The sequence below is a fragment of the Sapajus apella genome, unplaced genomic scaffold (assembly GCF_009761245.1).
Source record: "Sapajus apella isolate SASKATOON/1434 unplaced genomic scaffold, GSC_monkey_1.0 scaffold12, whole genome shotgun sequence".
NCBI lineage: Eukaryota > Metazoa > Chordata > Mammalia > Primates > Cebidae > Sapajus > Sapajus apella.
This window is the reverse complement of record NW_022436952.1, coordinates 31,004,599-31,019,333: the sequence shown is the minus strand read 5'-3', so window position 1 is coordinate 31,019,333 and position 14,735 is coordinate 31,004,599. Positions and strand designations below refer to the sequence as shown.

The 14,735-nt window shown below is 40.2% G+C and overlaps 1 protein-coding gene across 2 annotated transcripts in view; it reads right to left on the bottom strand.

Annotated features, from left to right (window-relative positions):
* AATF (apoptosis antagonizing transcription factor) overlaps positions 1-14,735 on the bottom strand; it is a 114,777-nt gene that overhangs the window by 63,647 nt on the left and 36,395 nt on the right. For both annotated transcript variants that reach the window (XM_032280771.1, XM_032280772.1), the window contains 4 exons: positions 9,653-9,767; positions 7,345-7,546; positions 6,661-6,825; positions 5,272-5,355 (listed from right to left, as the gene is read on the bottom strand). In XM_032280771.1, coding sequence (XP_032136662.1) covers positions 5,272-5,355; positions 6,661-6,825; positions 7,345-7,546; positions 9,653-9,767 — 566 coding nt within the window. The remainder of the gene's footprint in view (positions 1-5,271; positions 5,356-6,660; positions 6,826-7,344; positions 7,547-9,652; positions 9,768-14,735) is intronic.

Genomic DNA, 14,735 nt, shown 5'->3' with positions numbered 1-14,735 from the left:
CACATAACAGCAATATTTTAAAGTAAAACTAAAGCAAAATACTGCCCTGAACAGAAGGCATATATTATCCAACAACTCATTCATAGAGGCAGGTTCAAGTCAGACTTTAAAACATGTTATTAGCCATCAATTGAACCACTGGAAAAATACATGCCAATAGTAAGAATATCATCCTGCCAGACTGGGCGCGGTAGCTCACAGCTGTAATCCTAGCACTTTGGGATTTGCTTGAGCCGAGGAGTTCAAGATCAGCCTGGGCAACACGGTAAAACCCCGTCTCTACAACAAATACCAAAATTAGCTGGATGTGGTGGTGCCTGTGTATAGTTCTAGCTGCTTGGGAGGCCGAGGTGGGGGGACTGCTTGAGCCCAGGAAGTTGAGGCTGCAGTGAGCTGAGATCACACCACTGCACTCCAGCCTGGGCATCAGAGTGAGACCCTGCCTCAAAAACAAACAAACAAAATAAATACATAAAAACAAGATATATAAAAAATATCTATTACCATTAACATAAGTGTAGCTTGAGACATCTCTTATTCACACTGAAATCTAAATGCATACAATTCCACCACATCACCTGTCCATATTAATCACTCACCAATTAAAGTAAACCATCTTGTCAGAAACCCTGCCTCTTCTCTATTTCTCAACATTACCAACTTTTAATAGTTCACTGAATTAGTAATTACTTGTTTATGGCATTATCCAACGTCTTAGATACAAAAGTTCGGCATGTGGCAATGTCAGTTATAGACATGTCCTGATGGCAAATGAAAGAAGAAATTTAACCCATCAAAGTGGTCATCAAAAGAGCAAAACCTATTATGCCTTTCTCTAGACACTCCTGGCTAGATTCAAAGTGACAGGACAAACCAGATCAAAACTAAACAGAGCTAGAAGCAACATATAAAATCCTAATGAACCCTTGGAAATCCAGGTATTGATCTGTCGACATCTAGGCTCAATTAGTCCTTTCAGAACAAAATATCTCATGAAGTGACAAGAAACTAGTTTGTGATCTGGGATATGAAAAGAATAAAACCAATCACTTTATATAGCTTATTGCTAAGTGCAGTTATATCACAATATGAGGATCTTGTGAGGATTAAATCAAGACACGTGCCAAGTACCTATCTGCTTAGCCCAGGGACTGGCACGCCGCTAGTGTTTGGCAAATCCTGGTCCTTCCCTGATTCTTTAAAAAAGATCATCTGATGGTTTTAAAACAAAACAAAACAAAAGCCTTAAATGGTGACACAGACAACACATCTGAAGAAGACTTAATGTTATAAAGTAGCAGATAGGATCATGACAATAACAAGCAGATACTGAAAACGTTTCTGAATGGCTCATCCTTCATGGTCATTTACAACCTTCATGTTTTGTGAAATTGCCTTTAGGAATGAGCTTTGACAAGAAATAGGCCAAATGTAAAGTAATTCCGTTTGGAAGTAAAATCCTGCAATGCTTTTCTGCAGCAGGGAAACAGTTCCTCTCGTAAAACCTTCACCACTGGCTATACTTCACACTTTCAGCAATTCCAGTTTCCAAACTGGTAACAAAACTATAAAGCTAATTTTTTCATTAGAATTGTTAAGTAACAGAAGTTGAATAAATCATTTGCCTTCTAAGGAAAAATATTGCTTTCTAACACAAAATACTTTTTCTGGTTCTATGAAAATAAAGCTTACTTATTCACAAACTGAAAACTGTAATACTACAGTGAAATCTCTTTATGGCTCAGTAATGAAATATTTAAGAAATAGGCTGGGCGCGGTGGCTCACACCTGTAATCCCAGCATTTTGGGAGGCCGAGGCGGGTGGATCACGAGGTCAAGAGATCGAGACCATCCTGGTCAACATGGTGAAACCCCGTCTCTATTAAAAATACAAAAAATTAGCTGGGCATGGTGGCGCGTGCCTGTAATCCCAGCTACTCAGGAGGCTGAGGCAGGAGAATTGCCTGAACCCAGGAGGCGGAGGTTGTGGTGAGCCGAGATCGTGCCATTGCACTCCAGCCTGGGTAACAAGAGCGAAACTCTGTCTCCAAAAAAAAAAAAAAAAGAAAAAGAAAAAAGAAAAGAAATAAAGGTATGGAAAGAACAAGACTTGGTCTAAGAAATCCTGAGATTAACTACCAGTGTTGCCTTCTACTCTATGTTATCAGGAAGTTACTTCTCAGGGTCTCAGTTGCTTCTAAGGTTCTTTTCAGCTCTAAAAATAAGATTATTTATGATATCAGATACTATCTTCTATGGCCCACATACATACATATGCATACATATGTAAGTTTTCATATATGTGAAACTCATTATGACCACATTAAAAAACACAGAAATGAAAACTCATATGCACACACACACACACACGTACCACTGTTAAATAATACAAATGCATTTTAAAAGTTATAGTAACTTAAAGCCCATTAAGAAACAAAGAATAAAACTGTGAATGAGTACGTGTGTGTAGAGGGGGAGTGTTCTGACCCCACACATCATTTTCAGTAGTTAGGGCATTTACACAGCTTCAAGACACCTGAATTAACCAAGTAAGCCTTTAAACCCTTACAATGGAACATTAAAATTCAATGTGGCTATAATCTCGTCTTTACAAAACATGAACCCAAAGAGTCTGGTTTCAAGTATGGTTTTAAAAAAACTGAAATGTGTTATATTCACCACCCAGCTCTTCCATATGACCACGTTAAAACACACACACACACACACAACACACACACACACACACACACACACACACACACACACACACACAAATGAAAACTCACAGGCCCACTGTAATATATTGAACCACTTCTGAATGCAACACTTAGCTCAGGCTTACTACTCTAACAAATAAAGGAAAGCACTTTATGAAGCCAATTTAATTGGGAGGTGACAGAAAACATACAGCCGATTTCTTTAGCCTTATCACTGAATTGGCTTCAGCTCCAATCTCTGGCAAATCCCACTCAACAGAAGAAATTAACCAGGTCAGCAGAACAGGTGCTACCTTGTGTCTGTCAAGGGCCTGGCATCACCACAATTACTTGCACACAATGAAGCAGTAATCTTTATAGATCATCTCTCCCAAGAAGCATATTGGGGAGGGGGGAGGAAAACTGAAGGGTAGAGGGAGTGGGAAGAAAAAGGGGAATGGGAAGCAAAGAGAAAAGGCAAGAAAAGAAAATGAATGTGCAGCTGCCTTGCAGCTCAGCAGATGTCGGAATGTGATGTACGAGGCTAGGATAAGCTGTCGTAGCCTGCTGCCAAAGAGTGGTAAGTGATTAAAGCCTGCACAGTTCTAAGCACCATATTTAGAATCTGCGGGGTTTCAAGACTTGCACCCATTCCTTGCTGTGCTGCCAGATGTTGGCAACTGGTCCAGTTCCTACTGACTCTGCATGGATGGCAGCAGTTGGTGTAGCAGCAAAGCAATCTGGAATGCTTCCGGAGATGCTGTACATTAACAAGTGTCACCCATCATTCACCTTTACAGAAGGCTGAAACAACTCCAATTTGCTGCCACTTCCCTCTTGGGAAACAGCCAAGATAAAGTTGTGCCTGGCAGCCCCATTTGTTTCACTCAGGTGTTTCAGCTGCCTTGCTGACCTCTATTAGTTTAAGTTTTAATTTAGATTAACCCCAGCACCCCAATTAACCGGCAAGGGGAAAAGCTAAGATGTGACTAGTCATAACTCTGAAATCAGAATTTATCGAAGTTAAAATTATTAATTGGGATGAAGGGCCAATCAAGTAATGCTACTTCTTTTTAAACGGATCTCCAGGCAAAAAAAAAAAAAAAAAAAAAAAAAAAATCTTTCAGAGTAAGGATTGCCAATAGAGGCAACTTCTCCCCAGTAATTTCAGTTTATTTTATTAAGCCTATTTAATTTATGATGCACTTTCCATCGAACAATGTACACTTCAATTAATGAGGACTGGAACATTTTTGATTGTCTCCCGTGATCTCACACAATTATACAGCATTAATATCCCATATCAGGTACTTCCTTAGACACTCCAGAACAAAATAGAGTTCCTTACTCTTCTGACAAATGAATATAATACGAGAAGCGGAAAAAAGAATCAGGACTTCTGACAGGGAACAGTGGCAGCCACACCAATCCTTTTTCCTGTACCCTCTCATCATTACTTTTAAGACTTACTTATGGCAATAATTTTATCAAACATTACAGGATGAATTAAAAAATTAATAGAAAGTCAATCTTTCTCTTTTTAGGGCAAAACCAGAGGTATCCCCAATATAGAATCACTTGTTCTATATTGACTTTACATGTAATTTTCCTAAGAAGTCCCTTTCTTCATATTCACAGACACAGTACAGCAGTCATGGTTAAACCCTCAACAAGCAGTCGCAAATTATTCGGCAAAAGTTAGCACATTAAAAATTTGACAGAGAAAAAAATTATCTTGATAAACAATGGCTGAACAATAATTGACATATCACTGCTGAACAGAGTCCTTGATTCTCCACTAAGCTAGAAAGGGTACAGCAAGCTCAACACACTCTCTATTAAGAAGTATAACTTGTCAAGAGACTCAGGAATACAGGAAGTTATTTCAGTTCTTTAGAATAGCCCGAATGTTTAGTCTATCTTAACAGTCTCCGGCAGGCATCATTAAAAAGAACAGCATGCCAGCAGAGAGTAATGTCAGGGAAAGAAGTGAGGGAGTCTGTGAAAACATATTGCGAACTGGGCTATCTTTCAACTTCTACCAGTTCCATCTTCAATGCACTATACTCTTATTATAATCAACAGTTGCAGACATTCTCAGTACATACTTAACTGACTTCAACAGGCACAAAAGACATTAAGAACAAGATTTAACAGTAATAGAATCAGTAGTGCAATTCAAGAACTCTGGGATCCCAGCCCTCCAGTTCCACGTCCCATTCTAATAGTAATGAGACAAGAAACCAAACACTAACAAATCCTCCATCCTCAAAAATGGCTCAGAAAGAAGAAACCACTTGACTCAAAGAAAAACCTAAAACTGTTCTACAGATAATTTACACTCAAGCAACAACTAACAAAGTTAACTATAGCTGTTTTCATCTCAAAGGGAAAACATAAAATAGAAGAAAAGCAACAAATCCACAATGACACCATAAGTCAGTTTTGAATGTGGGAGTTCTAATCACTGTCTGACTCTATCCTTCCAAAATAAGCAACATTTTTGTTCAGAGAATTCTATAAGCTGCTTTAAAATGCTAAAACCTTTTGTAATGAGAGAGTGTCTAAGTCTCACCTGGTGGTAAAAGTCATCATCATCAAAGATTTCTTCATCCAAGTCCTTCAGATGAGCATTGGCAGGGGCTTGAGGAAGGATCTCCTACATTAACAAGGAGTAAGAAAAGAGTGAATCCCGGTAAGGCTATCTAACTAATGTAGCTACTATAAATAATATGTAGAATAGCCAAAGCACTGTTTTCCTTAAGATATAAAAAGTTCTTAAAATTAAAAAATGAAACAGTCCAATATAAAAACAGGCAAAAACATTAACAAGCAGTTGACAGAAAAAGAACCATAAATAATCATATGAAAACATGTTTACCCTCATTCTAATTAAGTATGTGTAAATTAGAATGAGAAGATACCATTTTTCACCTCTAAGAATGGCAACACTTAGTACTAAAGAACACAGCTGGAGGGACTGGAAATTTATGCAGCCTTTTTGGAGGCAATTTGGCAACATCTATCAGAATTCGGTGTCTTTTCTTTAACATTTCCACTTCAACAAATCTACCTACATGTTTATAAACGAACACGTAATAAATGTACAGGAATCTTTCCTGTAGCACTGTTTCTAAAACTGGAGACAACATAATATCCCTTGTTGAATAAATGATAGTGCATATCCATAAATGGAATACCCTGCAGTCGTTAGGAAAATGAGGCAGATCTCTAGGTAATGAATGGAAAGAGTATCTAGGATACATTAGATTTTGAAAGTTGCAAGACTTTAAATGTGCTTGTAGTATTTTACATATTTATGCACATATAAATGTCTATCTCATTTAGTTAAAAAAGGCAACCATATTCATATATATATATATTTACTATATAGTTACACAAATAGAAAAAAACAAAAACTTGTTACAACTATTAATACTGGTAAAACCTGAGGAGTGAAATTTTCAGAGTAGAGAATTTTACTTTTCATTTTAAGTTGTTATAAACTAAAAAAGCATTAAGTATATATTTCTTCTATAATTAAAAAAATTTAAATGTTTCCTTTAAACAAAAGAATTTGACTATTCCACTTTGGGACCCGTTCTAAAGTACCTAAATGGCAAACATTGAGCCTAAAGTACACACTTGTTTCAATACTGACATTTCTACAGAAGTAGCTTTAAAATTGGATTTTGAAAATTGGATTATGACTGCTTCCACTACCAGACTGCTGCATCAAACTCAAAATTAAGAGACAATGACACATAGGAGTTAATAGAAGCTCCATTTTTAAAAACTTTCTCCTTTAACATACACTTAAATTTCTCTCAATAATCCAGCAAAGTAGTGTTGCTTTCCTTTCTCTCACTAACCTCTTATACAAACACATAACAGCTACAAATTTGTCAGCTAATTAGCCTCATAGAAACTATTCCCCAGAATCACTGCATCACAGAGTTATTACCGGTTCTCCTGGAAAACTCTCTGGGACAGGCTGAGCTGCTGGTTCAGGTTTGCCAAGCACTCGATAGACAGAGCGCTTGGTCTGGGTCCTTCGAAGTAATCTCTCTTTGTCCATCAGAATATGATCGATCTGAGTCAAGATTGAGTGTTCAAAGGCACCAAAACCCTGCAACAACATTAAGCAGTGTCAGATAATGCAGAAAATCAGTGCTGAAGGCAGCTACACTGGTTTCTCTATCTTTCTGTGTCACCAGAGAGACGATTGTCTTTTCAGGAGAGACTTTCTGTAAAGGACTGAGTTTGTGAGTGGCTATAATTGTTCTTTAAAAAAAGTTAGTCTTAAGCAGGTTATATTGCTTTTCTATGCGCACAGATTAACTTCTGATATTTTAATAATTATTGCTTTGAAATTCACTCCTTTGAAATATTTTGTATTTTCAGCACTTGAACACTTATAAAGCCTCAATTTTAAGGATAAAACATTCTTTCTAATAAAGTTAAAATCCCAAGTCTGAATTGTATAAACCCCAGTGCCAGAAGTTCAGCAGATTTTGCTGTAGAAGTAAATGATTACCATTACAACATGACAACATCCACATAAATGAGCTGTGGTTCCAATTTTTTAAAACTGCTTCAGGTTGCCTCAACCTAGCTTACACATACATGCATGCATACACACACTTGCCTTCCCTAGTTTTCCAGAAGCCAGCTTGGTTTTATCGTGCCATTTCTGAAGCGTGCGGTTCCTGAAGACTGTAAAGTCAGCAAAGCGCTTTGCCATGAAGCTGGGATAGTCATCCATCTCCAGCTTCCTCTTTGCAGGGACCCTTTTTCGTTGCTGCTTCTTCTCTTCTACCAGCTCATCATCTTCACTAGAAATTTCCTCACTAGAAAACCAGTAAGAGTACTACAGCCAATGTAAACAAACATTACTTAAATTTAAAAAACTAGGCTCACATAAAGGAGAGAGAATATTTAGGCCTCCTGTTCTGTTTCCATTTAAAATAACACCAAAGATATGAGGATAGCTTTTGCTGTTGAGAAGAATGTTCACAAGATCAATCAAAAACTAGTGTAACTTCTTTTTTGAGACAGTCTCTGTTGCCCGGGCTGGAGTGCAGTGGCGCAATCTTGGCTCACTGCAACCTCCTTCTCTTGGGTTCAAGCAATTCTCATGCCTCAGCCTCATGGGTAGCTGGGATTACATCTGTGTGCAATCATGCCCAACTAATATTTTTTTGTATTTTTAGTAAAGATGGGTTTCACCATGGTGGCCAAGCTGGTTTCGAACTCCTGGCCTCCAGTGATCCACCCGCCTGGGCCTCCCAAAGTGTTGGGATTACAGGCATGAGCCACCATGCCCAGCCTCATGTAACTTTTAAAATAAATATAAAAAAAACTAGTTTCAAAATATTTTTTAAAAGATAAGCAAACCATCAAAATAAATGAGGTTTTAAAAGAATTATTAGAAATGTGTATAAACCAGGACTGTACTATTATAGAACAATCTTTAAAAATGAAGCATATAGGCCGGGCGCGGTGGCTCACGCCTATAATCCCAGCACTTTGGGAGGCCGAGACGGGTGGATCGTGAGGTCAAGAGATTGAGACCATCCTGGTCAACATGGTGAAACCCCGTCTCTACTAAAAATACAAAAATTAGTGGGGCATAGTGGTGCATGCCTGTAGTCCCAGCTACTCGGGAGGTTGAGGCAGGAGAACTACCTGAGCCCAGGAGGAGGAGGTTGCGGCGAGCCGAGATCGTGCCATTGTACTCCAGCCTGGGTCACAAAAAGCAAAACTCTGTCTCAAAAAAAAAAAAAAAAAAAAAAAAAAAAAAAAGAAGCATATAATCATATGTCTATGACCTCAATCCCCAGATCAATAAGGGAAATGTGTCTCTCTGTAACCAACTGTTTAGGAAAGATAAATAATATTAGTTGAACCAAATAGAATAGAAGCTGAATGTGAAGAAAACTCAAAGTGGTAGGCAACAGAATTAGTGCTAACTAACCTGCAATGCCATATATGCAACTGCCATGACAATGTAATACAACCTCCAACCATCTGCCAATTGTACTCACTGGATTACTAACCCCAACATATAATAGGTGCTCAATAAATGAGAGCTTCCTTTTTGCCCTCCTAACTAGTTCAGTAGACAAAAAATAAAAGACAAGCCCAAGGAAAAAAAAAAAACAAGCAGGTATCTATAGCAGGTATAAACAAAAGGGGGAAAATCATTAAATGTAACAATTTCAGGGAGAAAAATGATTATTTTGCTGTTGTTTTCTGAAATTTTTCCAACTTTCAAAATAATGGCTTTTACTCAAAGGAGGTAGCTAGCTGTGACCAGTGATTCGAATCTATGATATGGGCACAGAAGGTTTCATAAACATTAATTAAGCATTAATATTTAAAATGTGCTTTTGGCCAGGTAAAGTGGCCCATGCTTATAATCTCAGCACTTTGGGAGGCTGAGGTAGGAGGATGGCTCAAGCCCAGCAGTTTAAGACAAGGTGGGGAAACACAGAAAGACCTGTCTCTACAAAAAAAAAGAAAAAACCAGCCAGGCATGGTGGCAAATGCCTGCAGTCTCAGCTACATAGGAGGCTTGAGGCAGGAGGATTGCTTGAGCCCAGGAGTTTGAGGCTGTAGTGAGCTGTGATCACGTCACTGCACTCCAGCCTGGATGACAGCGTAAGACCCCATCTCTAAAAAAGAAAGTGCTTTTATCTTCTAATTCCAATAGATCTAAAGAGAAGGCAAGCCTTTTGTCTAAGACCACAAAGCATATCAGGTACAACTAAATACAAAAATCTAAAATCTAATCACCAACTATGTGCCATTCTAACCACCAGTTAAACATAAGAGACTCTATATTACTAACATTAATATCTGCCTGAAAAGAACTTGAATTTCTCTTTCATAAATGATGGGAAACTAACCCAAACAAAAAGAAAATAAGCAACTCCATGGTTCTGTTCTCTTACCTTCCTGCACTGGGCTTTGTCCCATCTACGAGATAGCTAGTGTCTGGGTACTGGAAAAGCAACTCTTCCTGAAGATCTACCAATGACCTCAACAATGCTTTAAGTGCCTTGTGACCTGGGAAATAAAGGACAGAGAATAGGACAATTAATTACCTACAATTCTCCAAAGTAGGTGATGCCTATAACTCATGATCCCTGAGAGTTCTGGCTATGGGGAGTAAAGGGGAGGCACAGGATACACACAGGAACTAAATACTCTGTGAAATATAGATTTGCAAATGGAAATAACAACATGCCTACCTCACAGGATTGTTGTGAGGAATAAGCAAGACCATGTGTGTAAGGTGCTTAGAAAAGTGTCTGCAAATAGAGTCCACTGCATTGTCGGCTCTTAAATGTGTTAAGTTTCACAAACTCCTCCCCTGTCCATCATTATGACCATTCATTTGTTGTGCTGGCGTTGTTTCTTAGGTATCTTCCTACAGGTTACCCACTGACCTCCTGGACTATTCCTTCTCCCAATCAGCTCCTTGGGCACTTCCTTCTCTTCTCCTACAGAGCGGGACTTTGTCTGGGAATCCTCACCACCACCACTTCCACCCTGCCCCCAGGAGATCTCATTTGCCTCTGGTTTGCGCTGCCACACCCTTCACTCCATCTCTCAACACATATCCCTATGGAAAGTTCCTGTTCACATATGAAAACCCAAGCTAATGGCTTTCTATTTGCAGTACTGAATTGTATATTAAAAATGTGGGCATTGAGAATATATTCTCACCTGGTTCTCCTTGTAGCCAATAAGATGTATCTGTAATATAGCTGGTCAAGATTATGTATATAGTCTATGAGTAAAAACTTTTAGAATAAAAATTGGTCAGCTGGGTACAGTGGCTCACACCTGTAATCCCAACACTTGGGAAGCCAAGGCGACTGGATCATGAGGTCAGGAGTTTGAGACCAGCCTAGTCGCCATGGTGAAACCCTGTTTCCACTAAAAAAAAAAAAAAAAAAAAAAATACAAAAAATTTAGCTGGGCATGGTGGCGGGTGCCTGTCTTTCCAGCTACTAGTGGGGCTAAGGCTGGAGAATTGCTTGAACCTGGGAGGTAGAGGTTGTAGTGAGCTGAGATTGCACCACTGCACTCTGGCCTGGGTGACAGAGCAAGACTCTGTCTGAAAAACAACCAACCAACAAAAAAAACTGGTCTTCTAGGAGGACTGCTTGAGTCCAGGAGTTTCAACACCAGCCTCGGCAACATAGTGAGACCCCAGCTCTAAAAACAACAACAACAACAAAATTAAAAAATTTAGCCAGGCATGGTGGCACGTACCTGTAGTTCCAGCTACTTATTAGAGGGACCCTGAGGTAGGAGGATTGCTTTGGCCCAGGTGGTTGAGGCTGCAGTGAGCAGTGATCACGCCATGGGACTCCAGCCTGGGCAACAGAGTGAAGGCAAGACCCTGTCTCCAAAAAACACCATGCATACAGAACAAACCTCATCCTCAGCCAGGGGCAATACTTGTGCCTGTAATCTCGGAACTTTGGAAGCTGGGTACAGTGGCTCATGCCTGTAATCCCAGCACTTTGGGAGGCGGAGGTGGATCACCTGAGTTCAGGAGATTGAGACCAGCCTGGCCAACATGGCAAAACCCCATCTCTACTAAAAGCACAAAAATTAGCCAGATATGGTGGCATGCGCCTATAACCCCAGCTACTCATAGGCTGAAGCAGAAGAATCACTTGAACCTGGGAGGTGGAGGTTGCAGTAAGCTGAGATCATGCCACTGCACTGCAACCTGGGCAACAGAGTGAGACTCCGTCTCAAAAACAAACGAACAAAAAAAACAAAAAAACTTTGCGAGGCCGGGATGGGATAATTGCTTGGGCACAGAAGTTTGACTCCAGCCTGGTTAACCCCGTAAGACCCCAGCTCTACAAATTTTTTTTTTTTAAACTAGCTGGGTATAGTGGTGTGTGCTGTAGTCCCAACTACTTGGGAGGCTGAGATGGGAGGATTGCCTGAGCCCAGGAGTTTGAAGTTACAGTAAACTATCATCATGCCACTGCACTCCAGCTTGGACAACAGACTGAGACCCTGTCTCCAAACCGCACCCCCAAAAAAAAACAAAACTCGTCCTCTGACAACAGAATTCTTACCTTCTCTATCAGAATAACTCTACTAAAGGTGCTAACTAGACACTGAGAGTCACCATTTATATTTTGAAAGGACTCAAGACACCTCTCCTATAATCAAACTCTCCCATTTCCAGCAACTACTGGAAAACCTTCACGGGGTTTTTCCATCACTCCTTCAGCATACTATGTCAGAAACAGAACCTTTTTCTACCTAATACCTCTCCCTGTCTGAACCTCTGTGCATTGTTTAATGTGTTTTCATGGATCACTCACATTTGGGTGCTCTTATTCTAGATGTTTAACTGGTTGCTGAATTCTACGTTTTCCATTCTTACTGTCACTATTAATTGCCCATTTACCTCTGGCCATGCTTCTATCACTCTTTCCCTTTCACTTACGTAACTTTAGTCTCATAAGCATCTCTACTTCCATTCAACAATCCCGACATTCGATTTTATTTTACATTCCACACAAACTGTAGACCACACAAACTTAAGTGAAATGATTTTTAGGTCTTACTCTTTCTTTTCCGCTTCTGCTTCTACCCCGTCCAGCATGAGCAGCCTTCTCACTAGTTTATATCCCAACCTTTTACAGCAGTAGGACACCAATACATGAGTTAGACAAGTTCTCCATGTATTTCATACTACAGCATACTATTTCAACATCAGGCCTGAGAACCAACCTACCTGAGAAAGCCATCTGAGACTAGTCAGAAGGAACTCAGTGGTCCAATAACTACTTTGTATTCCTTCAAATAATCTGCATATAAAACCATATAAATATAACTTCCTTGTTTAAAATAAGATCTTTGATCATATCATTTCTAAATTCTGTAATCCTTTACCATATGCATATCATACCACTTGGGAGAATTTGTAATACAGAACTATCACCTAAAAAACCCAAAATGCCTTTGTTCCAAACCAAGATCCTCAACCAGCTGCTCTCTATCTTAAGCAAAAACCAGGCTGGGCTCAGTGGCTCACACCTGTAATCCCAGCACTTTGGGAGGCCGAGGCGGGCAAATCACTTGAGGTCAGGAGTTCAAGACCTGCCTGGCCAACATGGTGAAACCCTGTCTCTACTAAAAATACAAAAAAAATCAGCCAGGTGTGGTGGCGCATGCCTGTAGTCTCAGCTACTCGGGAGGCTGAGGCAGAAGAATCACTGGAACCGGGAGGTGGGGGTTTCGGTGAGGTGAGATTGTGTCTGCACTCCAGCCTGGATGACAGAGTTAGGCTCCATCTTGAAAAACATAAAAACAAAAACAAAAAAATCTAAGGCCTGATGTGGTGGCTTACACCTGTAATCACAGCACTCTGGGAGGCTGAGGTGGGCAAACTGCGTGAGACCAGAAGTTCAAGACCAGTCCAGACAATGCAGGGGGACCCTGTCTCTACAAAAAAAATATAAAAATTAGCCAGGCATGGCAGTACACACCAGTAGTCCCAGCTATTTGGGAGGCTGAGGTGGGAGGATTCCTTGATCCTGGGAGGTGGAGGCTGTAGTAAGCTGTGATCACACCACACTGTACTTCAGCTTGGGTGATAGAACAAGAGCCTGTTTCTAACAATAAAATTGTTCAAAATTAAAAAAACAAACAAACAAACACTAGGCCAGGCGTGGTGGCTCAGGCCTGTAATCCCAGCACTTTGGTAGGCCAGGGCTGGTGGATCACCTGAGGTTGGGAGCTTGAGACCAGCCTGACCATCATGGAGAAACCCTGCCTCTACTAAAAATACAAAAAATTAGCCTGGTGTGGTGGCGCAGACCTGTGATCCCAGCTACTCAGGAGGCTGAGGCAAGAGAATCACTTGAGCCTGGGAGACAGAGGTTGTGGTGAACCGAGATTGCACCATTGCACTCCGGCCTGGGCAACAAGAGCAAAAAACTCCGCGTCAATAAATAAATAAATAAATAACAAAAAAACACACAAAAAAATTCCCAGATGGAACTTTGAAATTATTAGGCTAAGTGAAATAAACCAGTTGCAAAAGGAAAAACACCGTATAATTCCAATTACATGAGGTACCTAAAATGAATTAAACTCATAGAGACAGAAAGTCGAATAGTAGTTACCAACGGCTAAGAAGAGGGGAAATGGGGGATTATTCTTTAATGGATATGGAGTTTCAGTTTGGGATCGTGAAAAAGTTCTGGAGGTAGATGGTGGTGATGGTTGCACAACAATGTGAATGTCCTTAATGACAATGAACGGTCCACTTAAAATGATAAACTTTATGTCATGTCTATTTTACCACCATTATAAAAAAAATACCTGGGCTGGGTGTGGTGGCTCACACCTGTAATTTCAGCACTCTGGGAGGCTGAGGAGGGCAGATCACAAGGTCAGGAGATCGAGACCATCCTGGCTAACACAGTGAAACCCCATCTCTACTAAAAATACAAAAATTAGCTGGGTGTGGTGGCGCACACCCATAGTCCCAGCTACTCGGGAGGCTGAGGCAGGAGAACTGCTTGAACCTGGGAGGCAGAGGTTGCAATGAGCTGAGATCATGACACTACACTCTAGCCTGGGTGACAGAGTGAGACTCCATCTAAAAAAAAAAAAAGCACCTAAAAAAATCCCAAAACCAGAGTGTAATAAATAATCCCATCATCCCAGTTCATCTTTGTATAGAAAAGAGTCGTCTATAATCCTTCAAACTGAACCTACTCAAAAAGAACAGGAAAAAAACAATGAAATATTATTCAGACTTAAAAAGGAAGAAAATTCTGACATGCTGCAACATGGATAAACCTTGGAGACATTATGGTAAGTACAATACGCCAGCTAGAAAAAAACAAATACAGGCCAGGTGCGGTGGCTCATGCCTGTAATCCCAGCATTTTGGGAGGCCAAGGCGGGCAGATCACCTGAGGTCAGGAGTTCAAGACGAGCCTGACCAACATGAAGAAACCCCAACTCTACTAAAAATACAAA